The following is a 26,169-nucleotide window of genomic DNA, read 5'->3' on the forward strand; positions in this document are numbered from 1 at the left end:
TTCTGAGGCTAAGGTATTCATAGATTAGAGACAGAGAGCTTTTTAATTCACAATGGAACAGGATGGTATGAGAGACGATATCAGGTGTTGGAATTGATAACTGCTGACTGGTTGTGTGACTGCAGAGCCAATATCTACCTGGCTCTGGTTGTCTGTACCTCTGTGATGGGATGTATTACACCAAGGATTCAGCCACGGACAATTTTTTCTTGAGCGGATGGTCGGGGGGCCAGAACATAATTTCACATCATTTGACTGCAAATTGACCACAAGAATCCCAAACAGATAAAATATTTGACTAAAACATAGTCATTTCAAACCTTGCTTACATTTCTATACGATCACGTCTCTCTATAATGCGTGGGAATACTTGGGAACAGATTTCTCAAATTAAAATCACTTGGAGCTGATCTCCTGGTGAGCGGATCAACAATACAAAATAAAATAAAATATATTTTATTTTTTCTTTGCTCTAAAAACTTCGGGGACCAACTATAACCACGGCCGTGGACTGCCAGTTGGGGAACCCTGTAATGTACTAACAGAATACACGACAGACAGACGCAATGTTCAGCATGGGTTGGAAACCATGACAACAGCCCTGGAATCCCAAACACATTTGATGTGAGAGAGAGAAGAGAGAGAAAGAGGGACACATGGAGATGGAGAGATAGAGAAGAAATATAGAGATGGAAGGAGAATAAATCATTTGGGTTGGTTCTTGTATTTGTCCTGTTACACACTTTGTAATGGAAATGGGTTCTTTTGCATATCCCAACTCCCCCCGAGACACCCACAGGGATTGGGGTCACGGCCAGGGTCACCTTTGTACAGCACCGCTGGAGCAATTAGGTTTAAGTGCCTTGCTCAAAGGCACAGCAACAGATTTTTTCACCTTGTCGGCTCCGGTATTCAAACAAGCAACCTTTTGGTTACTGGCCCAACACTCTAACACAGAAAGAGAGAGAGAGAGTGTGAGAGAGAGAGAGAGAGAGAGAGAGAGAGAGAGAGAGAGAGAGAGAGAGAGAGAGAGAGAGAGAGAGAGAGAGAGAGAGAGAGAGAGACTTTAAACCCTTTCAACATTTCTCGTTAGGACCGTCATGTAGCTATTTTATTGTTATCCAGTACCTAATTGATCGGCTGCTGAGGGATTGATGAGGATATTGATGAGTTCATCTGGGGATTGAGATGAGGGCAGTTTTTTTATATGGCCAAGGGGTGGACTAGCAGTGGAAACACACACGCACACGCACACACACACACATACACTGAGGACCTCACACACACTGAGGACCTCACACACACTGAGGACCTCACACACACTGAGGACCTCACACACACTGAGGACCTCACACACACTGAGTACCTCTTATGAAGCCCTCTGCTCATCACAGCCTTCGCCTACGCAGTGAGTTGCATAACCAGGTGCTGTTAGGCCTCACAGAGGCCTCACTTCAGAGGCTGGGTGCATCTCTGTGTTTGTGTGTGTGAGAAGGGGAGGGAGGTCTGAGAGAGAGAAGGGGAGGGAGGTCTGAGAGAGAGAAGGGGAGGGAGGTCTAAGAGAGAGAAGGGGAGGGAGGTCTGAGAGAGAGAAGGGGAGGGAGGTCTGAGAGAGAGAAGGGGAGGGAGGTCTGAGAGAGAGAAGGGGAGGGAGGTCTGAGAGAGAGAAGGGGAGGGAGGTCTGAAAGAGAGAAGGGGAGGGAGGTCTGAGAGAGAGAAGGGGAGGGAGGTCTGGGAGAGAGAAGGGGAGGGAGGTCTGGGAGAGAGAAGGGGAGGGAGGTCTGAGAGAGAGAAGGGGAGGGAGGTCTGAGAGAGAGAAGGGGAGGGAGGTCTGGGAGAGAGAAGGGGAGGGAGGTCAGGGAGAGAGAAGGGGAGGGAGGTCTGAGAGAGAGAAGGGGAGGGAGGTCAGGGAGAGAGAAGGGGAGGGAGGTCTGAGAGAGAGAAGGGGAGGGAGGTCTGAGAGACTGACAGGGCTGAGACAAGGAAGGATAGAGGGATTGACAGGGTGATTGATTGTGGCAGGAGGAGAAATACATAGACACAAACAACAACAACAACAACAACAACCATCACAACCACCACCCCACCACCATCACCATCAACACCACCACCCCACCATCACCATCACCACCCCACCATCACCCCACCACCTCAACCAACACCACCATCAACACCACCACCACATTATACACTTAGGGCTCTAGGAAACAAAAGGTTTTAGTGACAACACAGCTCCAAATAAGGTCTGCAACAGCAAGCACTGAACAGATTTATCTGCCTCTCACTCACCTTCCACACACCTCTCACACACCTGTAAAGGCATCTGCATACAAAGGTTCGGTTTGATCCTAGCAGAACTCGGCTAGGCGAAGCGAGCGTCTGTGCTCGCATACTCCCTAAAGACCTTATCTTGGAAAAAATAAAAAAGCGTCAATATTACTGTTGTTTGTCCCTCTTGAGACACCGTAGCAACAACATGGCCAGAAACACATCCTCAAAATAGACAACTCAAGAAATCAGTCATTAATTTTGACGTTTTTGCCGAGGTCTTAGTTGTGCAATTTCACATCTAACTAAGATATTGGTGCAATATTTCTCAAGTGAAAACATTTGTCGTCTCTCGCTGAATGACAACAAACACTTCATGTTCTCACTCCTACTAGGAGTAGTATTGTTGACCAATCACCAACAAAGGGGCATAAAATTCAGCTAACGAACTTCGACATGCCTCAAGAAAATGTTGGATAAAAAACGGATGAAAACAAAAACGTCATCATAATATATGCACCAACTGTTTCGACTGGGAAGCATACGGTAAGCTTTACACGCATGAGTAGCCTGTGTCCATAAGCTGCTGCTATATGACATTTTAATCAATAAAGACAGGGTCAATCACCAATCAGGACATTACTTTATTCAAAACGTATCAATAAGGCAATAACCGAGGCTGGTCTGCTCAACAGTCTTGACTGTTGGCTGAGAGCCCCGACACAAAGAATACAAAGATATTTTATAGCAAAGATACACCCTCTAAGTCTACATGACAAATAACAGATGTATGGAATGGGTCACAAGGTGAGACTTGATATATGAGAAAGGAGTATCCCCTAGCCAGATAGCATTTGCCGTGAAGACTGTTCTTATTGTACAGAAACCAGAGTTTGGCCCCCAAAACAAGCTTCCTCTCATCATTATCCATACCCGAGCCATCTCTCCCTGCTACCTCATTACACAAACACCAACTCATTCTACGGAATGCCTGCTGTAGGTTTTATCACCAAAGGCATCGTAAATCTACTGTCAGTGTTAACACAGACACATGAGAGTTCTAAGAACCCTATTCTATTGCAGAAAACAACCATTTGATGCAATAACAGTATTATAACATAATCTTGCAATTTCTGCCCTCACAGAAGCATATGGTAAGCTTTACACGCATGAGTAGCCTGTGTCCGTACGCAGGGCCTAACAGAGCGATATGCATCTCTCAGGGACAAATGCCAGAACCATGACTTAGGATCTGAGCGATAGAGCGCGAGAGCGAGAGCGAGAGATAAAAAGACGGAGGGTGGGAGAGAGAGAGAGAGAGAAGCTACAGAGGGAGACAGATGGGGTAATGGGCGAGAGAGAGAGATAGATAGAGAGAAAGAGAGAGACACAAACACCTCCTGTCTCCAATCAGGCTGTAGTTTGAAGTAGTTTGGAGCGCTGCTGTTTGAGAAAATGAGTTTTTGTTCTCTGGGGGCTCAGAGAGCCAGGATGGCATGACCGAGTGAGGAGAAAGATGGAGAAAGAGAGAGAGAACAAGAGAGGGAGAGAAAAAGGGCGATCAAAAATATATCTTGTTCATTATTCTCCAATTGCAGCGTTACAGTTCATGCATGTTTGTGTGACCGTGTGTGTGACTGTGTGTGTGTGTGTGTGTGAGTCCATTACGCAGTGTGGAAGATGCCTCCTATTTCCTGTGTGGTGTGGCAGTGTCTGTGTGTCAGTGTTCTCTAACAAGTTGTATGACACAGAGAGAGACACAGAGAGAGACACAGACACAGAGACACAGAGACACAGATTGTTCCACTGCTGGGAAAATTGGAAAACACTAAACAAACAACACGAAGAGTTATCTATCCAAAATGGAGATGTATGGATAACCCACTTCTCCAATCTTTTTGGCCCTATAAACAGAGAACAAACAGCGAAAACATATACATGATCAAATACAAATCTTAGAATCAACTATTAAAGACTACCAGAACCCACTGGATTATCCAATTACATTGAATGAAATACAAGACAAAATACAAACCCTCCAACCCAAAAAGGCCTGTGGTATTGATGGTATCCTAAATGAAATGATAAAATATACATACCACAAATTCCTTCAATTCTGACCAGTTTCCCAGTCCCTGCCGCTGAAAACATCCCCACAGCATGATGCTGCCACCACCATGCTTCACTGTGGGTATGGTGTTCTCAGGGTGATGAGAGGTGTTGGGTTTACGCCAGACATTTTCTTTGATGGCCAAAAAGCTACATTTTAGTGTCATCTGACCAGAGTACCTTCTTCCGTATGTTTGGGGAGTCTCTCACATGGCTTTTGGCGAACACCAAACGTGTTTGCTTATTTTTTTCTTTAAGCAATGGCTTTTTTCTGGCCACTCTTCTGTAAAGCCCAGCTCTGTGGAGTGTATGGCTTAAAGTGGTCCTATGGACAGATACTCCAATCTCCGCTGTGGAGCTTTGCAGCTCCTTCAGGGTTATCTTTGGTCTCTTTGTTGCCTCTATGATTAATGCCCTCCTTACCTGGTTCATAAGTTTTGGTGGGTGGCCCTCTCTTGGCAGGTTTGTTTTGGTGCCATATTCTTTCCATTTTTTAATAATGGATTTAATGGTGCTCCGTGGGATGTTCAAAGTTTCGGATATTTTTTAATAACCCAACCCTGATCTGTACTTCTCCACAACTTTGTCCCTGACCTGTTTGGCGAGCTCCTTGGTCTTCATGGTGCCGCTTGCTTGGTGGTGCCCCTTGCGTAGTGGTGTTGCAGACTCTGGGGCCTTTCAGAACAGGTGTATATATACTGAGATCATGTGACAGATCATGTGACACTTAGATTGCACACAGGTGGACTTTATTTAACTAATTATGTGACTTCTGAAGGTAATTGGTTGCACCAGATCTTATTTAGGGGCTTCATAGCAAAGGGAGTGAATACATAAGCATGCACCACTTTTCCGTTATTTATTTTTTAGAATTTTTTGAAACAAGTTATTTTTTTCATTTCACTTCACCAATTTGGACTATTTTGTGTATGTCCATTACATGAAATCCAAATAAAAATCCATTTAAATTACAGGTTGAAATGCAACAAAAAAGGAAATACGCCAAGGGGGATGAATACTTTTGCAAGGCAATGTATCTATTTCACTTGCTTTGGCAATGTTAACATATGTTTCCCATGCCAATAAAGCCCTTCAGTTGAATTGAATTGAATTGAGAGAGAGAGAGAGAGAGAGAGAGAGAGAGAGAGAGAGAGAGAGAGAGAGAGAGAGAGAGAGAGAGAGAGAGAGAGAGAGAGAGAGAGAGAGAGAGAGAGAGAGAGAGAGAGAGAGAGACAGAGAGACAGAGAGACAGAGAGACAGAGAGAGAGAGCATTGAGAAATACCAGTGTTACAATGCCTCATGAATTACACAGAAGACACACATACATTCTGTTGAAGCCTGGGGATGTTGCTTGGTTCACAGACAACTGAAAGAACAGTTAGTGATCATGTACAGTAGGAACACATCTAGAATTTACAGTGCCTTGCGTTTTCCCTATTTTGTTGCATTACAACCTGTCATTTAAATTGATTTTTATTTGGATTTCATGTAATGGACATACACAAAATAGTCCAAATTGGTAAAGTGAAATGAAAAAAATTACTGACGGAAAAGTGGTGCGTGCATATGTATTTCTCCCCCTTTGCTATGAAACCCCTAAATAAGATCTGGAGCAACCAATTACCTTCAGAAGTCACATAATTAGTTAAATAAAGTCCACCTGTGTGCAATCTAAGTGTCACATGATCTGTCACATGATCTCAGTATATATACACCTGTTCTGAAAGGCCCCAGAGTCTGCAACACCAGTAAGCATGGGGCACCACCAAGCAAGCGGCACCATGAAGACCAAGAAGCTCTCCAAACAGGTCAGGGACAAAGTTGTGGAGAAGTACAGATCAGGTTTGGGTTATAAAAAACTATCTGAAACTTTGAACATCCCACGGAGCACCATTAAATCCATTATTAAAAAGAGAGGGCCACCCACCAAAACTCACGAACCAGGCAAGGAAGAAAAAAGCCATTGCATAAAGAAAAAAATAAGCAAACACGTTTGCCAAAAGCCATGTGAGAGACTCCCCAAACATATGGAAGAAGGTTCTCTGGTCAGATGAGACTAAAATTGAGCTATATCTGGTGCAAACCCAACACCTCTCATCACCCCGAGAACATCGGCAGGGACTGGGAAACTGATCAGAATTGAAGGAATGATGGATGGCGCTAAATACAGGGAAATTCTTGAGGGAAACCTGTTTCAGTCTTCCAGAGATTTGAGACTGGGACGGAGGTTCACCTTCCAGCAGGACAATGACCCTTTTGCCTTCAAGAATGGGTAAATATCCCAGTGGCTAGTGTGCCAAGCTTATAGAGACATACCCCAAGAGACTTGCAGCTGTAATTGCTGCAAAAGGTGGCTCTACAAAGTATTGACTTTGGGTGGGTGAATAGTTATGCACGCTCAAGATTTCTGTTCTTTTGTCTTATTTCTTGTTTGTTTCACAAGAAAAAATATTTTGCATCTTCTAAGGGGTAGGCATGTTGTGTAAATCAAATGATACAAACCCCCCAAAAATCCATTTTAATTCAAAGTTGTAATGCAACAAAATAAGAAAAATGCCAAGGAAGGGTTAAAACTTTCGCAAGCCACTGTATGGAATGAGTAGAATACATGAATACATGATATACTGTATATGATATACATGAATACATGAATACATGAGATACATGAATACATGATATACGGGAATACATGATATACAGGAATACATGAATACATGATATAAATGGTATACAGGAATACATGAATACATGAATACATGATATACATTATATACATGATATACATGAATACATGATATACATGAATACAATATATATTGGAACACATGAATACATCATATACATTATATACATGAATACATGATATACATGAATACATGATATATATGATATACATGAATACATGATATACATTATATACATGAATACATTAATACATGATATACATGAATACATGATATACATGAATACATGATATATAGGAACACATGAATACATGATGTACATGAATACATGATATATAGGAATACATGAATACATGATATACATGAATACATGATATACATGATATACATGAATACATGCTCCGCTTGGACTAGCATACATAATTGTTCTGTGAAACCTTCCTTCCTTCCTTCCTTCCTTCCTTCCTTCCTTCCTTCCTTCCTTCCTTCCTTCCTTCCTTCCTTCCTTCCTTCCTTCCTTCCTTCCTTCCTTCCTTCCTTCCTTCCTTCCTTCCTTCCTTCCTTCCCTCCCTCCCTCCCTCCCTCCCTCCCTCCCTCTCTCTCTCTCTCTCTTTCCTCCCCATCTCTCCCTTCTCCTCCATCTGTCTAACTGGATTGTGACAGTGCTCTATCATAGGGACTGGAATTTACATTCATGTGGTTTCACCCTCATGTTCTATAGATCTGCCATAGCCAGGGCTGGGCTCTTGTCAGCATGCCCACAAACATGCCATCTGGCCACCCTGCCAAACTATAGGCCCACTGCCCACAATCCAAGCACACATGCATACATATACCCTTACAGCACCTCCCACTTTCCTCCCCTGGTTGTCAATGTGTGTGTGTGTGTGTGTGTGTGTGTGTGTGTGTGTGTGTGTGTGTGTGTGTGTGTGTGTGTGTGTGTGTGTGTGTGTGTGTGTGTGTGTGTGTGTGTGTGTGTGTGTGTGTGTGTGTGTGTGTGTGTGTGTGTGTGTGCGTGTTGGAGGGGCAGGAGTATAGAGATGAATCTTGATTTACATCTATTGGCAGGAGTCTGTCTATGAGGAGTTGTTGATGTTGTTGTTGTTGTTGTTGTTGTTGTTGTTGTTGTTGTTTGGGAGGGCCTGGCAGTCAGGCTGTGAGCCAAAACAGCATTTACTGCTGCTCTTTAATTATTTGTTATTAAAAAATGTTACTTATCTATTTTTTACTCAACACTTATTTTTCTTAAAACTGCATTGTTGGTTAAGGGCTTGTAAGTAAACATTTCACTGTAAGGTCTACACCTGATGTATTCGGCGCATGTGACAAATAAAATAAAATTGGTTTGATTCTCTCAGTGGCCTTGGCTTGTGTGTGTGTGTATGTGTGTGTGTGTGTGTGTGTGTGTGTGTGTGTGTGTGTGTGTGTGTGTGTGTGTGTGTGTGTGTGTGCGTGCGTGCGTGCGTGTGTGTGTGTATGCATTTATATGTTTATATGCGTTGTGTTTGTGTGTTTTGGCAAAAATTTGATGAAAATGGAATTTCACTCATAATTTAAAAAAGCATCTCTCCCTTTCTCTCTGTCTCTCTCTCCATCTCTCTCTATTCTCTGTGTGTGTCCTTGAGGTGAGAGGAAGTAGCAGAGGTGGTCAGTCTGATATAAATGTTTTCATTATTTATGGAGTGAGTGTGTTAGTCCTTCTCACCTCTCTACAGAAAGATGTAATTGAATACAATAAGAAGCCTTCCAGCTGGCCTACGCACACACACGCACACGCACACGCACACACACTGTGAGCCGCCAACACTGTGAAGGCTTAATACAGAGAGAATGTGTAACAGCATTGGATGTGTGTGTATGTGTGTGTGTTTCTTTTTCCTTTCTGTGTGAGAGGCAGGCGGAGCGGTTGTGTTTCTGCTGGTGAATAGTGTAGTTGCCCTTGGTTACCCCTCCTGCCTCCTTCACCACCGCTTCTGCTTTTCACTCATAACTACAGTTTGGGACCAGTGATGAGCACCATTCAGGGGCTCTGCTTTGTGACTGGGCTGTCTAGATGCCTTCAGGTTTTAAACTGGTTGTTATTATTATGGTTTCTGCCTGACACAAAAGGAGAGCAAATTCTCTGAAATGCAACCAAAAATAAAGTTATCACTCTCCAATTTTTATTTCAACTTCAACACACAGATAAAGAATTGCGTCAGCAGAAAATGATGACAGAGTACAGACGCACATAAACAACCAAAGACGTCAACCAGTGGACCCCTTAGGCCTTGTGTATGGAACAGACACATCACTTCCTGAACCAAAGACCAATGTTCCTGTTTTACAGTGGACCCCTTTAGGCCTTGTGTATGGAACAGACACATCACTTCCAGAACCAAAGACCAATGTTCCTGTTTTCCAGTGGACCCCTTTAGGCCTTGTGTATGGAACAGACACATCACTTCCAGAACCAAAGACCAATGTTCCTGTTTTCCAGTGGACCCCTTTAGGCCTTGTGTATGGAACAGACACATCACTTCCAGAACCAAAGACCAATGTTCTTGTTTTCCAGTGACTGCGTTATGTTTCTAACGTTCTTTTCATCGTTTCTAACTTCTATGTCCCTGTGTCCCCTGTCTCAGTGATGGCTGGGCGGACCGGTACGATGTGACGGATGGGTACGTGCGCGAGGCGGCTGGGGGAATCACCATCAAGCTGCAGTCAGCTGATGTGAAGTGGTTTGATGAGTACTACCTGAAGCTGCGGCCGGACAACAACCTGAGAAACCCCTGGTTCCCTGAGTTCTGGCAACACCGCTTCCACTGTAGGCTGAAGGGACACCCACAGGAGAGCCCCAAGTACAACCGCACCTGCAACAGTGAGTATACACACACACACACAGTTCTGGAAACCAGGTGTGTTTGTGGGCGTCAATGATGACGTCAAAGGATGTATGAAGTAGAGAATGGAGAGATATGATTGTAAGACGTCAGGCAGGAGTGGAGCTCTCAGATCGGACCAGTCCATTCAACACATCTGGACAAAGAGGCTCTTTCATTCAGCCTGCCGCCACATTCACTCCTCTGTTCATTCATATATCTGCATATTCAGCTGGGCACTCTCTCTCTCTCTCTGTGTGTGTGTGTGTGTGTGTGTGTGTGTACTTTCATGCAGGGCTATAGTTCTGCTAATCACAGAGGCATCACAGAGCCATGTTTCTCCAGAACTAATATAAAATGAGCAGGCAGCTTTAGATCACCCTTTCATTCAGACACCCCCTCCTTCCAGTACACCTGGAACATCTCTTTTATGTCCAAAAGTCTCTCCTCGCTCTCTCTCTCTCTCCCCCCTCTCTCGCCCTCTTTCTCTCTATCTCTCCCCCCTCTCTCTCTCTCTACCCCCTCTCTCTTGCCCCCTTTCTCTCTATCTCTCCCCCATCTCTCTCTCTCTCTCCCCCCCTCTCTCTTGCCCCCTTTCTCTCTATCTCTTCCCCCTCTCTCTCTCTCCCCCCTCTCTCTCGCCCTCTTTCTCTCTATCTCTCCCCCCCTCTCTCTCTCCCCCCTCTCTCGCCCTCTTTCTCTCTATCTCTCCCCCCTTCTCTCTCTCTCTCCCCCCTCTCTCTCGCCCCCTTTCGCTTTATCTCCCCCCTCTCTCTCTCTCTCTCTCTTTCGCACCATTCATATGTAAAACTTCCGGTGTGATTGCTTCAAAAGGACTCATGTATTCTAATGAAAATGAACTGAACAAGATGAGACAGAAGCCCCGTTTATACCTGGTTCAAACATGCGTCCGTTGTCCTGATCTTGTCCACATTCTGATTGTGCCCACATTTGTCGACAGGTGTAGACAATCAAAAGACGCATTGTGATCTGATTGTGATTAGATCTACCCGACCACATCCGGAGGTAGTCGAAGATGCATCTTGTACAGACATCCTTGAAGTGTAAACAAATCCGGACTATGAAAACGTATACATTTGGCCAATGTCCCACCCTCTCAACAAAACAATCCCGCCGGCCAGTTGGATTAGGATCATGGTCTTCATTAGAAACCAAGAGTCTACTGGCATTGTGGTCGGATGCCACAGTCCAATGCCGCATCCAGCTCTGAATAAAATGGGCATGTAGAAATAAAGATATTTATGAAGAGATATCGTCCCAAATGAGAGAAAAAGGGTTCTCCCGTTCCCACGTCCAAATCCAGCGCAAAATCTAATATATCGTAAGCTACAGAAAGGCCAAGGACTGTAATAGTAGAATTTTAACTGAACTACAAATAAATTGGGGAGGCATGGGACGGACTATTATGGAGCCGCAGCAGAAGAGAACAGTCCATGACAAGTGTATGGCAAGGTATAATGTGGAGGTCTAATGTTCCCCTGTACCTTTAGATCAAGGTATAATGTGGAGGTCTAATGTTCCCCTGTACCTTTAGATCAAGGTATAATGTGTAGGCCTAATGTTCCCCTGTACCTTTAGATCAAGGTATAATGTGGAGGTCTAATGTTCCCCTGTACCTTTAGATCAAGGTATAATGTAAGGCCTAATGTTCCCCTGTACCTTTAGATCAAGGTATAATGTGGAGGTCTAATGTTCCCCTGTACCTTTAGATCAAGGTATAATGTGTAGGCCTAATGTTCCCCTTGTACCTTTAGATCAAGGTATAATGTGGAGGTCTAATGTTCCCCTGTACCTTTAGATCAAGGTATAATGTGTAGGCCTAATGTTCCCCTGTACCTTTAGATCAAGGTATAATGTGGAGGTCTAATGTTCCCCTTGTACCTTTAGATCAAGGTATAATGTGGAGATCTAATGTTCCCCTTGTACCTTTAGATCAAGGTATAATGAACGATGGGCTATTCACACTCTATTTAAGTTGCTATATCAGATATGAAAATAATACATTGGTGTTAAAATGCAATCCTTTTCGATTTTAATATTTTATATTATATTCTGTAAATCTTTGGCATTTTCCAGCTAGCAATACAGTGCAGAATATGTCCAAACTGATGCTTAATGGCGCATAGCTTTCTGAAAGCATGAGCGAGGCCACTGTCTAATATAATGTAGGCTTCAATACGAAGAACTCTTTAGGCTACTTTTAGATTGACACTTTATTTCTTTATAAAGCCATTTGCTTTACACATGTGCGCCTTTGTACTTTTGATTGATTGTCGCTTTTATCCGTGCATTTTCATAATTTGACCAGGCATCCTACTGGGAACACCATTTCATTTCAATGTGGAAATGTGGGTACTTTTTGGTTGAGACGTTGATCAATGAGATTTCAATCTTTATTCACTCACTCAAAAAGTGTTATCACTGCACTTTCAACCATTTAAAGCACAAAAAAGATCAAATGGGAATACAATGTCAGATATTTTGTATTTATACAATAACTTAATGTGTTATCACTGTGCTTCATCTAATAGCACAACGAAATGACCTGGACTGTAGTTGAGATTCCATTAAAAGTACATGGTGCAAGTGATCAATGCTGATTTTTATATTGCGAAGATCTCCACAGACCTGCGACCTTTGCATGCTATCTTGAACATGCACGCTTTCTATGATTACATAATAAGACTTTTATAGTTACAGTAACCTCAAAATGTGGCCATGGATGTGTTACTCATTTTAAGGTTGCATAAAAATGGTTACATTAGTTTATAAGATAGCCTTAACTTTAGGGTATTTACTGTATTACAAAAGTAATATTGAATTGTGTTAGGTTGACAACGCAACCAAATATTACCATTTAGGAGATGTATCTAATGCTTGGACAGTTTAATCTGAGCCACTGGCTTTATCTTATATTTTTGGTTTAGTTGGGGATGTGAATCCAACATATAATTTGTTAACTTGTCGACAAGTTAATATGCTATTTACTGTATTGCAAAAGTGATATTGAGTTGTGTTTGGTTGTCAACGCAACCAAATATCAACATTTGAAGGAGATGCCACTGACTTAGTCTGACTTTAATTCTCAACCAAAAATCAAAGTTAAGGAATAGGACTAAATCAAACTTTAAATGCACCTTAAATAAAGTTTGACTATTCTTTAACTTAGATTTTTGGTTGAAATGGAGACGTGAATCCAACATATTCATGATTAACTTGAAGATTACATTTCAACCACAGCTTGAAACCCTAGGCCTATATGTATTGTCTATTTTTAGTTGAATTGAAACAACAGCTGTTGATGACTTCACAAATGTTATATAGGCCTAGATAGTATCATTGATAGGGCTGTTACGGTGACCGTGTTACCGCCACACGGCAGTCAAATGCCATTTACATTTACATTTTAGTCATTTAGCAGACGCTCTTATCCAGAGCCACTTACAGTTAGTGAGTACATAAAAAAAAAAAATCATACTGGCCCCCTGTGGGAATCGAACCCACAACCCTGGTGTTGCAAACGCCATGCTCTACCAACTGAGCTACACGTTTAGTCACCATAATTAGCCTTCTCCAAGCTCTGATGCTGCTGATGGTCATTAGTAGCCTACCAAACTTGCTAACTGCCTGGTACTCAGCACTCTATTGTCCCCCTAATCACTCTGAAATCAATGCAAATCTAATGAAAAATCTAATCAAACACTTCATAAGAGCCCATGAGCTCATGTTGTGCAACATTTCAATAGGCTATGCAATTGCGTGAGAAAACAGAGTGATGGCCTATATTAAAAAGAGGAGGAACCCATCAGCTTTCTATAGGCCTACTATATTTATTTCTCAACTTTCCTAATATTAAGCACATTGCTTCTCTTTACAACAGGAGTATAGCCTACCTGGCTGGCATGAAAATGAACCACGGAAAAAGCGTCCTCCATTCGCTATTTAAGTGCATAGATTACATGTATTTTTCCCCTGCTGCTGTTTCGAGACAGGTGCATGATAATGGTCCATTCTAAATCAAAACTAATTTCACACATATATTATTTAGTAATGTAAAGACAAGATTAAATCAAGAATAGTCTGATGGGTGACAATATTAACCTATCACTTGTGAATTATATATAATCACTTGTGAATGATGCCCAGCTTGTGTGCAGTAAGCAAGAAACAGTGCATGCCTTTTTTTTGCGACTTTTTCAAATCATAGTCGCACACCTCATGTAGCCTAGCCCATAGGCCTATATGTTTTGATAAGGTTTGTATCACAACTTAAGTGGCCAAATAACTTCTTAAAATTAAGCACATTAATTTGCTTTACAATGGGTGTAGAGCCTAACTGGCATACATACGCTAATTGATTGCATTTTGGAACATTCGTGCTTATAGCCTACTGCCGTGTGCACATTGTTGCGCTTATAATGTGAAGAATTAGCCTAATAGTTTATCAACAGTTTAAGCTAAACATTCTGATCTGTTGCGTCAGCGTCATTGCTTAAAAACATTTTTTTGAAGCTAGTGGTTGTTTAATTTGGGATCTATCCCACCCCACAACTGTCCCAGACTATGTTTGGAATATTTATTTCTCGCACAGAATAGAATAGGTCAACTTTTGTACTTTTGTACATAGGCAAGTGCTTTTGCTGTTCGTTAGGCCGACTCGTCTTGTTGGCTGACGAAAAGTAAATGTGGACAGTTTTTCCAATATCTTCAACATGCACCTTGGAATTGGATAAGAATGTGCGCAGTTGCGTCCCTGATGTGTCTGTCTTCACTTGTAGCCTGTGAAAAAGATCTGATCACGTGACGGGCATTGGCTATTAAGAATTCAGTTATCTGAGAGAGCCATGTGAGTCAGAGGTGCTTCGGAGCACGCAGCCGGGAGAAGGGAATTATAATTATTATATTCAGCCCAAGGGCACAATGGCCACTGTCCACAAAAGGCATGGATTGTTTTAGGGGGAATTACGGCCACACAAAGGGGATGCCGCCGGGAAATTCAAGGCATTATCAAGTGCTTGTCAAATTGTGAATGAGATGAAGTGTGTACAGCCTGCACAAAAAACAAAGCAGAGCTCATGCCTTTCATGTGACTTTTTTCAAATCATCATTAGAGTCGCATCATGCAGCCTTAGAATGTATAAAAAATCTAAACATATAGCCAAACGTTTGTATCACAACTAAAGTTACATAAATAACTCTAAATTAAGCATATAGGAGGACCTGTTTCTTTGTTAACCGCTCAACACAGAATAGCCGCATGTGCGCATTCCTTCAAATCGTTTTGAGAAAAAATGACAGAATAGCATCCTCTGAGTTGTCCTTATGTTAGGCCCTGATCTGGCTATGCCATAAGGCTGTGGGCTACACTAGTTCATTTAGCAGACAACATTTGCTTAGAATTCCATGCCATTTTCTATTTTATTCAGCTTTGTTCAATTGTATTCTTCATACTATAAAATAATATAAAATAATGCCATGGAATTCTAAGCAAATCTTGTCTGCTAAATGAACAAGAGATACTGTAGGTTCCCAAAACACAAAATATGTTCAGTTGTTATGACATTCATACAATGTTTAAGTTAGGTTGCACAGGACAATCCTTTAATATTGTAAGAATGTTGAGAATCTTCTGTAAGAATCTCCAACTGTACAGCTTTTTTGTGTTTTGGGAACATATATTTTGTGATGTCCCCACAATGTTCCCACCAGACTGTTCCCACAACCCAATGAAACATTCTGGGAACCTTTAAAGAACAGATTAAATGTTCTCCCAGTATGTCACTTTTTTTCTTCCTATGGTGCTGTTTAGGCCTTATTTACAATACAAGATTACAATAATATAAAGATAACGTATGTAAACATCTATGTAAACATCTACATGCTTAAAGAACAACCCTGTCCAGACCTGTTTGGATAATGTGTTGCACCATTCAGAGATGCACTTTGTAGCTTACTCTGTAACTTAACCTGTTTCTGTTTCTACTGTGTGCATTAGAGCCTAAATGGCATTTTTATTTCTACTGTGTATTAATTGTATTTTGTACACATCCAAATACTCAGATCGTTTGTGTGGTGACTTTTTTAGGGATGGGAGAGATTCTGTGAATATTTATTGGCTGTGGACAGGTTGAGGTTATCGGGACAGTAACTTATCGTAGCTTAAAAGAGTCAGGACAGTAGACTATTAGGCCCAGTCTTAAATCGTTGGATAACAAAAGTAAGTTGTAATGATGAAAGTATATAACTATTGACTATAAAAGTGTGCTGTTTTTTGTCGATTTATACAGCTTGTGTCATAATGGAAGGTCCAAGGCAGGTTGGATTAATTTCAACACAGGAAGGGACCAGGGAATCTGGTCGCAATACGGACGAAGTGGGCAGATAAGATACACAGTTTATTACCATGTGTAGACGCAACAAATCTCGGATCATCTTGATCAGATGACGACAACCACATGTTAATGCAAGGTGTAACCACGGCTAGAGAGGAGAGGTGTGGGAGGAGACGGGAAAAGAGGGTGTTCATAAAGGCAGAACAGGTTATTAGATACAGGTTGGTCTAATTGGTCTCTTCCTTTTTCTCTCCCTCCCTCCATCCTTATCCCTCCATCTCCCCCCCACCCCCCCCCCCCTCCCTCCCCTCCCTCCCCTCCCTCCAACCCCCTCCCTCCTCCTCTCCCTCCATCCCCCATTCCATCTCCCCCTCCCCTCCCTCCATCTCCCCCCTCCCCCTCCCTCTATCTCCCCCGCTCCCTCCAACCCCCCTCCCTCCTCCTCTCCCTCCAACCCCCTCCCTCCTCCTCTCCCTCCATCCCCCCTCCATCTCCCCCTCCCTCCATCTCCCCCTCCTCGCCCTCCATCTCCCCCCTCCCCTCCCTCCATCTCCCCCTCTCCCTCCATCTTCCCGCTCCCCTCCCTCCATCTCCCCTCCCCTCCTCTCCCTCCACCCCCCTCCCCTCCCTCCACCCCCCTCCTCGCCATCCATCTCCCCCCTCTCCCTCCATCTCCCCCTCCCTCCACCCCCCGCCATCCACCCCCCCTCCATCTCCCCCTCTCCCTCCATCTCCCCCCTCCCCTCCCCTCCCCCTCCATCTTCCCCCTCTCCCTCCATCTCCCCCTCCCCTCCCTCCATCTCCCCCTTCACCATCCACCCCCTCCATCTCCCCCCTCTCCCTCCATCTCCCCCCTCCCCTCCCTCCATCTCCCCCTCCCTCCATCTCTCCCCCCTCCCTCCATCTCCCCCCATCTCCACCCTCCCCTCCCTCCACCCCCCCCTCCCCTCCCTCCCCTCCCTCCATCTCTCTCCCCCCCTCCCTCTCTCCATCTTCCCATTCTCTCTTTTTCTGTCTTTCTCCTCTCTGGTTCTCTCCCAGAGCGGGAGTCATTGCGACAGCAGTATGCCCAGGACACTAAGATGGGCTTTGTGATCAATGCCATCTACTCCATGGCCTATGGGCTCCATAACATGCAGCGCTCCCTCTGCCCAGGCTACCAGGTGGGTGCTACTGGACTGGACTATACTAAACACAACCCACTGTCACTATTATAGTTGATTATAGTTGGGATTGCTCATATTGTCATCGAGATGATGATGATGATGATGGTGTTGATGATGATGATGTTGATGATGATGATGCTGATGATGGTGATCCAGGGGCTGTGTGATGCCATGCGACCTATAGATGGAGCCACACTGCTGGACTTCCTGATGAAGACCAACTTCACAGGCGTGTCTGGAGAAGGCATCCTGTTTGACGAGAACGGAGACTCACCTGGCCGGTACGTGTGTGTGTGTGTGCGCGCGTGTGTGCGTGTGTATATGTGCGCGTGTGTGCGTGTGTGTGTCTAAATAGGACATCATAAATAACAAGAGCAGTGAGTCACCTGGCTGTGGTGATCTCATCCCATATATCTCTGTACCTTAGTATGTATGTATCAATAGATTCAGAGGTACTGACTCCCGTGTGTGTGTGTGTGTGTGTGTGTCTGTGTGTGTCTGTGTGTGTGTGTGTGTGTGTGTGTGTGTGTTTGTGTGTGTGTGTGTGTGTGTCTGTGTGTGTGTGTTTGTGTGTGTGTGTGTGTGTGTGTGTGTGTGTGTGTGTCTGTGTCAGATATGAGATCATGAACTTTAAGAAGATGGGGAAGGACTACTATGACTACATTAACGTAGGGAGCTGGGACAACAGTGGGCTGAAGATCGATGATGATGAAATCTGGGCCAGCAAGGACACCATCATCAAATCAGTCTGCAGCGAACCCTGTGACAAGGGACAGATAAAGGTGAAACACACCCTAGGGGGGAAGGGAGGGAGGAGGTGAAAGGCTGGCGATGACAAGGACCCTTCTAGATTATCTCTGTTGATGTTTCGATCTCATTGGTGCATTCTCTCTAAGATAGTATTTTTGCAGCATTCTGATTGGTGGGTTTTTCCTGAGCTGATGAGGGTGTTTTTCTGGTGTGTGTGTCCTCCAGGTGATCCGTAAAGGAGAGGTGAGCTGCTGCTGGACCTGCACTCCCTGTAAGGAGAATGAGTTTGTGTTTGATGAGTACACCTGCCGAGCCTGTGACCTGGGCTCCTGGCCCACCTTCCACCTCACAGGTAACACACACACACACACACAAAAACAAAGACAAACACACAAACACACACTGAGGGTGTATGGATTGGCCTCTTTGCTCTTGGAAGTCTCCTCTAAATGAATCTCTTCAGTCTGGCTGAGCTGGATCAGATGCCATCACACAGGTTAACTCCACAGACTGACTCATTCACACATCCCGCCCACATCCTGGAAACACACACACACGCACAAATGCACACACACAGACACAAAGAAAAACAAACATGAAATATGGGTACATTTACATAATGGTGTTTTTTCAATTGTACAATTCACCTTTCTCCATCAGAGGAGCACATTTTTGTTGACAGCAAAGAGGGCATGTTCTTTCAGCAGCACTGTTAAATTCTTAGTGTTATTATGTGTGTGTGTGTCTGTGTGTGTGTGTGTGTCTATGTGTGTGTGTGATACGTGTGATAGAAGGAGTCAGGCGCAGGAGAGTAATACGCATCCAAAGAGTTTATTCCGTCGATAAACAGTTGCGCAAGCATGCGACAACAACACTCAGGCACAGGGGAAAATACTACCCTGGCAACAACAAGGTAAGGGTAGCTCAACCGAGCTACACACAGCTCACTACAAACAATCACCCACACAGACAAGGAAGCAGAGGGAACACTTATACAATGAATAATTGGGGATAAGAACCAGGTGTGTGTGATTAATTAGACAAGACAAGTGGAGTGATGATAAATGGATCGGCAGCAGCTAGTTAGCCAGTGACTACGAACGCCGAAACCTGCCCGAACAAGGAGGAGAGGCAGCCTCAGCGGAAGTCGTGACAGTACCCGCCCCCCCTTGACGCGCGGCTCCATCAGCGCGCCGACCCCGGCCTCGGGGACGGCCAGGAGGACACAGAGCAGGTCGAGCCGGATGGCGATGGTGGAAATCCCGTAACATGGAGGGATCGAGGATATCCCTCACCGGGACCCAGCACCGTTCCTCCGGACCGTACCCCTCCCACTCTATGAGGTACTGAAGGCCCCCCACCCGACGCCTCGAATCCAGGATGGAACGGGCCGAGTACGCCGGGGCCCCCTCAATGTTAAGAGGAGGTGGAGGGACCTCCCGCACCTCAGACTCCTGGAGTGGACCAGCTACCACCGGCCTAAGGAGAGACACATGAAACGAGGGGTTAATACGGTAATCAGGGGAAAGTAATAACCTATATGTGACCTCGTTGACTCTCCTCAGGACTTTGAACGGCCCCACAAACCGCGGGCTCAGCTTCCAGCAGGGCAGGCGGAGGGGCAGATTCCGGGTCGAGAGCCAGACCCGATCCCCCGGTACAAAGACGGGGGCCTCACTGCGGTGGCGGTCAGCGTTGGCCTTCTGACGACGCACGGCGCGTTGGAGGTGAACGTGGGCAGCATCCCACCTCTCCTCCGCACGCCAAAACCAGTCATCCACCGCAGGAGCCTCGGTCTGGCTCTGGTGCCACGGTGCCAGAACCGGTTGGTAATCTAGAACACACTGGAAAGGCGTTAGGTTAGTGGAGGAGTGGCAGAGAGAGTTCTGGGCATATTCTGCCCATGGCAAGAACACTAACCACTCCCTCGGCCGGTCCTGGCAGTAGGACCGCAGGAACCTACCCACGTCCTGATTTACCCGTTCCACCTGCCCATTACTCTTGGGGTGGAACCCAGAGGTCAGGCTGACCGAGACCCCCAGACGTTCCATGAACGCCTTCCAGACCTTGGACGTGAACTGGGGACCTCGGTTAGACACTATATCCTCTGGTACCCTGTAGTGCCGGAAGACGTGAGTAAACAGGGCCTCCGCAGTCTGCAGGGCTGTGGCGAGACCGGGCAGAGGAAGGAGGCGGCAGGACTTTGAGAAGCGGTCCACAACGACCAGGATGGTGGTGTTACCTTGGGAGAGGGGAAGATCAGTCAGAAAATCAATGCTAAGGTGAGACCATGGTCGTTGTGGAACTGGTAATGGTTGTAGCTTACCCGCTGGAAGGTGCCTAGGTGCCTTACTCTGGGCGCACACCGAGAAGGAGGAGACGTACACCCTCACGTCCTTAACCAAGGTAGGCCACCAGTACTTTCCGCTCAGGCAGCGCACTGTACGACCGATACCTGGGTGACCAGAGGAGGGTGACGTGTGTGCCCAGAAGATCAGATGATCACGGATAAGAGCAGGCACGTACTGCAGCCCAGTGTAGATGGATCTGTGCGTAATGCCTGCTCTATATCCGTGTCCATCGCCCATACTACCGGCGCCACAATGCGGGAGGCCGGGAGTATGGGGGTGTTGTCTCTGGGCCTCTCCTCTGTGTCATACAGCCGGGACAGTGCATCTGCCTTCACGTTCTTTGTACCCGGAATGTATGACAATGTAAAATCAAACCGGGTGAAGAATAGGGCCCACCTGGCCTGGCGAGGATTCAGCCTCCTCGCTGCCCGGATGTACTCCAGGTTACGGTGGTCCGTCCAGACGAGGAAAGGGTGTTTCGCCCCTTCGAGCCAATGCCTCCACACGGTCAAAGTTCGGACAACAACCAACAGCTCCCGATCACCAACGTCGTAGTTCTGCTCCGCCGGGCTGAGCTTCTTCAAGAAGAAGGCACAGGGGCGGAGCTTGGGTGGCGTGCCCGAGCGTTGGGATAGGACAGCGCCCATCCCTACCTCGGACGCATCCACCTCCACTACAAACGGTAGTGATGGATCGGGGTGGGCTAGTACCGGAGCTGAGGTGAACAGACCCAGCAGTCTCCTGAAGGCCAGATCCGCCTCAACAGACCAACGGAGCCGGGACGGCCCACCCTTCAACAGGGATGTGATGGGGGCTGCGACCTTGCCAAAGCCCCGGATAAACATTTGATAGTAGTTGGCAAAGCCAAGGAATCCCTGCACCTCCTTAACCGTGGTTGGAGTCAGCCAATTACGCACGGCTGAAATGCGATCTCCCTCCATCTCCACCCCTGAGGTGGAAATGCGGTATCCAAGGAAAGAGATGGACTGCTGGAAAAACATACACTTCTCTGCCTTAGTATAAAGGTAATTCTCCAACAGTCGGGCCAGCACCTTGCGAACCAGGGACACATGCTCAGTGCGAGTAATGGAATACACCAGGATGTCATCGATGTAGACCACTACACCGCGACCAAGCATGTCCCGAAACACCTCGTTCACAAAGGACTGGAAAACTGAGGGAGCATTCATCAAACCATAGGGCATCACCAGGTATTCATAATGCCACGTGGTTGTGCTGACTGCTGTTTTCCACTCATCCCCCTCTCGAATACGCACCAGGTTGTACGCACTCCTGAGATTCAATTTGGTGAAGAAGCGCGCCCCATGCATCGATTCAACCATTGAAGGAATGAGGGTGAGAGGATAACTAAATATGATTGTCTCCCTGTTCAGTGGTTGATAATCAATGCACGGGCGCAGACCTCCGTCCTTCTTCTTCACAAAGAAGAATCTCGAGGAGGCGGGTGAAGTGGAGGGACGTATATACCCCTGAAGCAGGGACTCGGTGACATATGTCTCAATAGCCACCGTTTCCGCCTGTGACAGGGGGTATATATGACTCCTGGGAGGTACAGCATATACCCTGAGGTTTATCGCGCAATCCCCTGCCCGGTGAGGTGGTAACTTAGTCGCCTGCGCTTTAGAGAACGCTTGCGCCAGATCACGGTATTCGGGGGGAAGGCGCACGGTGGAGGTACTATCTGGACTTTCCACCGTGGTGGCACCAACGGAAACATCTAGACACCTACCCTGACACTCACGCGACCACCCCTTGAGAGCCCTCTGCGGCAATGAGAAGTTGGGGTTGTGGAGTGCTAACCAAGGGATACCTAATACCACAGGGAAAGCAGGAGATTCAATAATCGAAAAAATCACCTGCTCAAAATGATTCTCCTGGGTGATCATGGTGACTGGTATAGTGACTTCCTTAACCAACCCGGACCGTAATGGTCGACTATCGAGTGCTCTGAGGGGACGTGGAATGGAGAGGGGAACCAATGAAATGCCTTGACGGCGTGCGAATGCCCTATCCATAAAGTTCCAGCTGCGCCTGAATCGACTAGCGCCTTACACTGGGGAACTACCATGTGATCGGGAAAGTGGATAGGTAGTGTACAGTGCACAACAGAGGGCTCTGAACAAGTGTGGGTGTTCGATACCTGGGGTGATGCGTGAGAGCCCTGCCTTTCGCCTCCAGGCCTAAAAGAACGTTGACTACGACGTGTGGTGGATATTCCCTTCGTGCCACCAGAGTGGCACTGTCGCTGTCCTCCTCCGCTCTCTTGACTGGCAGCTCCACCCAGCTCCATCGGCTCGAGGTCCGAGTCTTCCGGGGTGGAAGCGGGCAGACCCCTACCAGGACGTCCTCTGGCTGCCAGCAGGTTGTCCAACCGAATGGCCATGTCCACCAGTTTATTGAAGGACAACATGGTGTCCCGGCAGGCTAGCTCCCGTCGGATGTCCTCCCACAGATGGCACCGGAAATGGTCGATCAGGGCCCGCTCGTTCCACCCGGACCCCGCTGCCAGCGTCCGGAACTCCAACACGAAGTCCTGCGCGGTCCTCGTCCCCTGCCTCAGGTGGACCAGTCGCTCACCCGCCTCTCGGGCGGGTGGTCGAATACCGCCCGAAAGAGGCGAGCGAACTCCCTGTAGTCCTCCAACGAGGCTCCTCCTTCGTTCCACACCGCGTTGGCCCACTCCAGGGCTTTTTCACAGAGGCAGGAAACGAGGACGGACACCTTCTCCCGCTCCGATGGTGCCGGCCTAATGCTGGCGAAGTAAAGCTCCAATTGGAGGAGGAATCCCTGGCACAGCGCCGCTGTCCCCTCAAATGCCCGTGGACGGGATATCTGGATCCCTCCTGGTGCTGGGGTGTAGGTGGCTGGATCTGGTTGGCCAGCTGGTCTCGACAGATCGGGTCTGCTCCTCTCCAGGCGTTAGACTACCTGAAGAACCCGATCCATCGCTTCCCCCAAGCTGGCCAGCATCGTGGAGTGCTCCTGGACCCGTGCCATGAATCCAGGCATGCGCTCTTCTCCTGCTGACTCCATAGCGGTTGGGTGATTCTGTGATGCGTGTGATAGAAGGAGTCAGGCGCAGGAGAGTAATACGCATCCAAAGAGTTTATTCCGTCGATAAACAGTTGCGCAAGCATGCGACAACAAAACTCAGGCACAGGGGAAATATCTACCCTGGCAACAACAAGGTAAGGGTAGCTCAACCGAGCTACACACAGCTCACTACAAACAATCACACACAGACAAGGAAGCAGAGGGAACACTTATACAATGACTAATTGGGGATAAGAACCAGGTGTGTGTGATTAATTAGACAAGACAAGTGGAGTGATGATAAATGGATCGGCAGCAGCTAGTTAGCCGGTGACGACGAACGCCGAAACCTGCCCGAACAAGGAGGGGAGGCAGCCTTGGCGGAAGTCGTGACAGTGTGTGTGTTTGTGTGTGTGTGTGTGTGTGTGTGTCTGTGTGTGTGTGTGTGTGTGTGTGTCTGTGTCTGTGTGTGTGTGCGTGTCTGTGTGTCTGTGTGTGTGTCTGTGTGTGTGTGTGTGTCTGTGTGTCAGTCAGTCAGTCACAGTATAAATGGAACTTCGTAGAGAAGTGATTGTCTGATGCTCCTCAGCATGCTGTCCTATTACAGCCGAATGGATGTTAGCTATTCTCTCAGTTACTACTGAGAGACAATCACGCAAAAACACGCACACACACACACACAGTATACACTGATCTCTGAATCTGTACTATTTCCATAGAAGCAGCTAATTATCCTTCCTCCTCTCTCCCTCTCCCTCCTCTCTCCCTCTCTCTTCCTCCTCTCTCCCTCCCTCTCCATCTCTCTTCCTCTCTCTTCCTCCTCTCTCCCTCTCTCTCCCTCCTCTCTCCCTCTCTCTTCCTCTTCTCTCCCTCTCTCCCTCTCTCTTCCTCCTCTCTCCCTCCTCTCTCCCTCTCTCTCCCTCTCTCTTCCTCCTCTCTCCCTCTCTCTTCCTCCTCTCTCCCTGTCTCTCCCTCTCTCTTCCTCCTCTCTCCCTCTCTCTTCCTCCTCTCTCCCTCTCTCTTCCTCCTCTCTCCCTCTCTCTCCCTCTGTCTTCCTCCTCTCTCCCTCTCTCTCGTCCTCCTCTCTCCCTCTCTCTTCCTCCTCTCTCCCTCTCTTCCTTCTCTCTCCCTCTCTCTTCCTCCTCTCTCCCTCTCTCTCCCTCTCTCTTCCCCCTCTCTCCCTCTCTCTTCCTCCTCTCTCCCTCTCTCTCCCTCTCTCTTTCTCCTCTCTCCCTCTCTCTTCCTCCTCTCTCCCTATCTCTTCCTCCTCTCTCCCTCTCTCTTCCTTCTCTTCTTAATTTGACACTGGCATGGTCACCACTGCACTAATTATTCTGTATTGAGGGCAATTGTCTATGCAAATGTATTTTAGTGGAGCTATGGATATTGTTCTGTAATGCATTCGACTGCTCATCATTATACAGCTGCTAGCCAGCAAGCGCCAATGTTTAAAACATGAGCCCAATGCATCACAGCTGCGAACACAGATTCCACACTTTACTGGAGTATTCTACAGCAACTCTTTAAGGAAAGGAGAGAAGTACACAGGAGAGAAGTAAGCGCTCACGTTTAGCAGCTGTAGAAGAGTCATTACATCAGGACAGTAAGTGTGACTGTGGCTGTGGGTAGCTCCCGGCGGCACTGTAACTGCTGTAGTGACGATGAGTAAACATTTTCATTTACCTCTCAAACTCACTCCTGCATTAGTGAAGGGCCACACTGAGAGAGAGAGAGAGAGAGAGAGAGAGAGAGAGAGAGAGAGAGAGAGAGAGAGAGAGAGAGAGAGAGAGAGAGAGAGCGAGAGAGAGAGAGACAGAGACAGAGACAGAGACAGAGTGAAAGCGAGAGACACACAGAGAGAGAGAGAGAGCGACAGAGAGAGAGAGAGAAAATAAATGGACAGATGGATGGAAAAAAATAGTTGGATGAATGTATTGAAATGGATTTGATTTAAGGTTGGAGCAGGGGAGGCCTCAATACAAAGTTCCTGAGTGACTAAAGTTGAGTTGAATGTAACTTTAGTAAACAGTGTCTTCCAGAGTTACTGTTTCTTCTCTTAATGGTACCTCCACTCCCATTCAGCAATTACGCTGTTGATGTCTAAAAGCTTAACTACTTCACTGATTAATTTAACTTTATAGACTATGTTAAAGGTAGAGGCGTTAAATGACTTCATCTATTTTAACGGCAGTGTGGCGGCGGTGTTCTGTCTGGTTTGGCGTCTCTGGTGTTCTGTCTTGGACTGACCCGCCGGTTCCGGGCTGTATTTTCAGCTAGCATTACACCAGCACCTAATTAGAACTGTCCCTTTAATTAATGAGACTTGTCTCACAGCCCAGGAGGGGTGGGGGGACAGCGGGAGAGAGAGAGAAAGAGAAAGAGAAAGAGAAAGAGAAAGAGAAAGAGAAAGAGAAAGAGAAAGAGAAAGAGAGGGAGAGAGAGGAGGGCACATGAGACAGTGAAGGTGAGAAAAAAGGAGGGGTAATTAAATCCAGAGAAAAAGAGAGAGAAAGAAAGAAAGAGAAACGTATCAATGCTGTTTGTTTTTAACCTCTTGCTTTCCCTTTCTCTC

The 26,169-nt window shown here is 46.4% G+C and overlaps 1 protein-coding gene across 3 annotated transcripts in view; it reads left to right on the forward strand.

The window, feature by feature from the left end:
* LOC121566811 (metabotropic glutamate receptor 5-like) overlaps window positions 1–26,169 on the forward strand; it is a 110,551-nt gene that overhangs the window by 77,787 nt on the left and 6,595 nt on the right. For 2 of the 3 annotated variants that reach the window (XM_041876691.2, XM_045216102.1), the window contains exons 7-11: window positions 9,687–9,922; window positions 17,318–17,439; window positions 17,599–17,723; window positions 18,056–18,224; window positions 18,418–18,544. In XM_041876691.2, the coding sequence (XP_041732625.2) occupies window positions 9,687–9,922; window positions 17,318–17,439; window positions 17,599–17,723; window positions 18,056–18,224; window positions 18,418–18,544 (779 nt within the window). Of the gene's footprint in view, window positions 1–9,686; window positions 9,923–17,305; window positions 17,440–17,598; window positions 17,724–18,055; window positions 18,225–18,417; window positions 18,545–26,169 lie in introns of all 3 variants that reach the window. The other variant, XM_045216111.1, reaches the window with a different exon arrangement.

The sequence above is a fragment of the Coregonus clupeaformis genome, chromosome 5 (assembly GCF_020615455.1).
Source record: "Coregonus clupeaformis isolate EN_2021a chromosome 5, ASM2061545v1, whole genome shotgun sequence".
Taxonomy (NCBI): domain Eukaryota; kingdom Metazoa; phylum Chordata; class Actinopteri; order Salmoniformes; family Salmonidae; genus Coregonus; species Coregonus clupeaformis.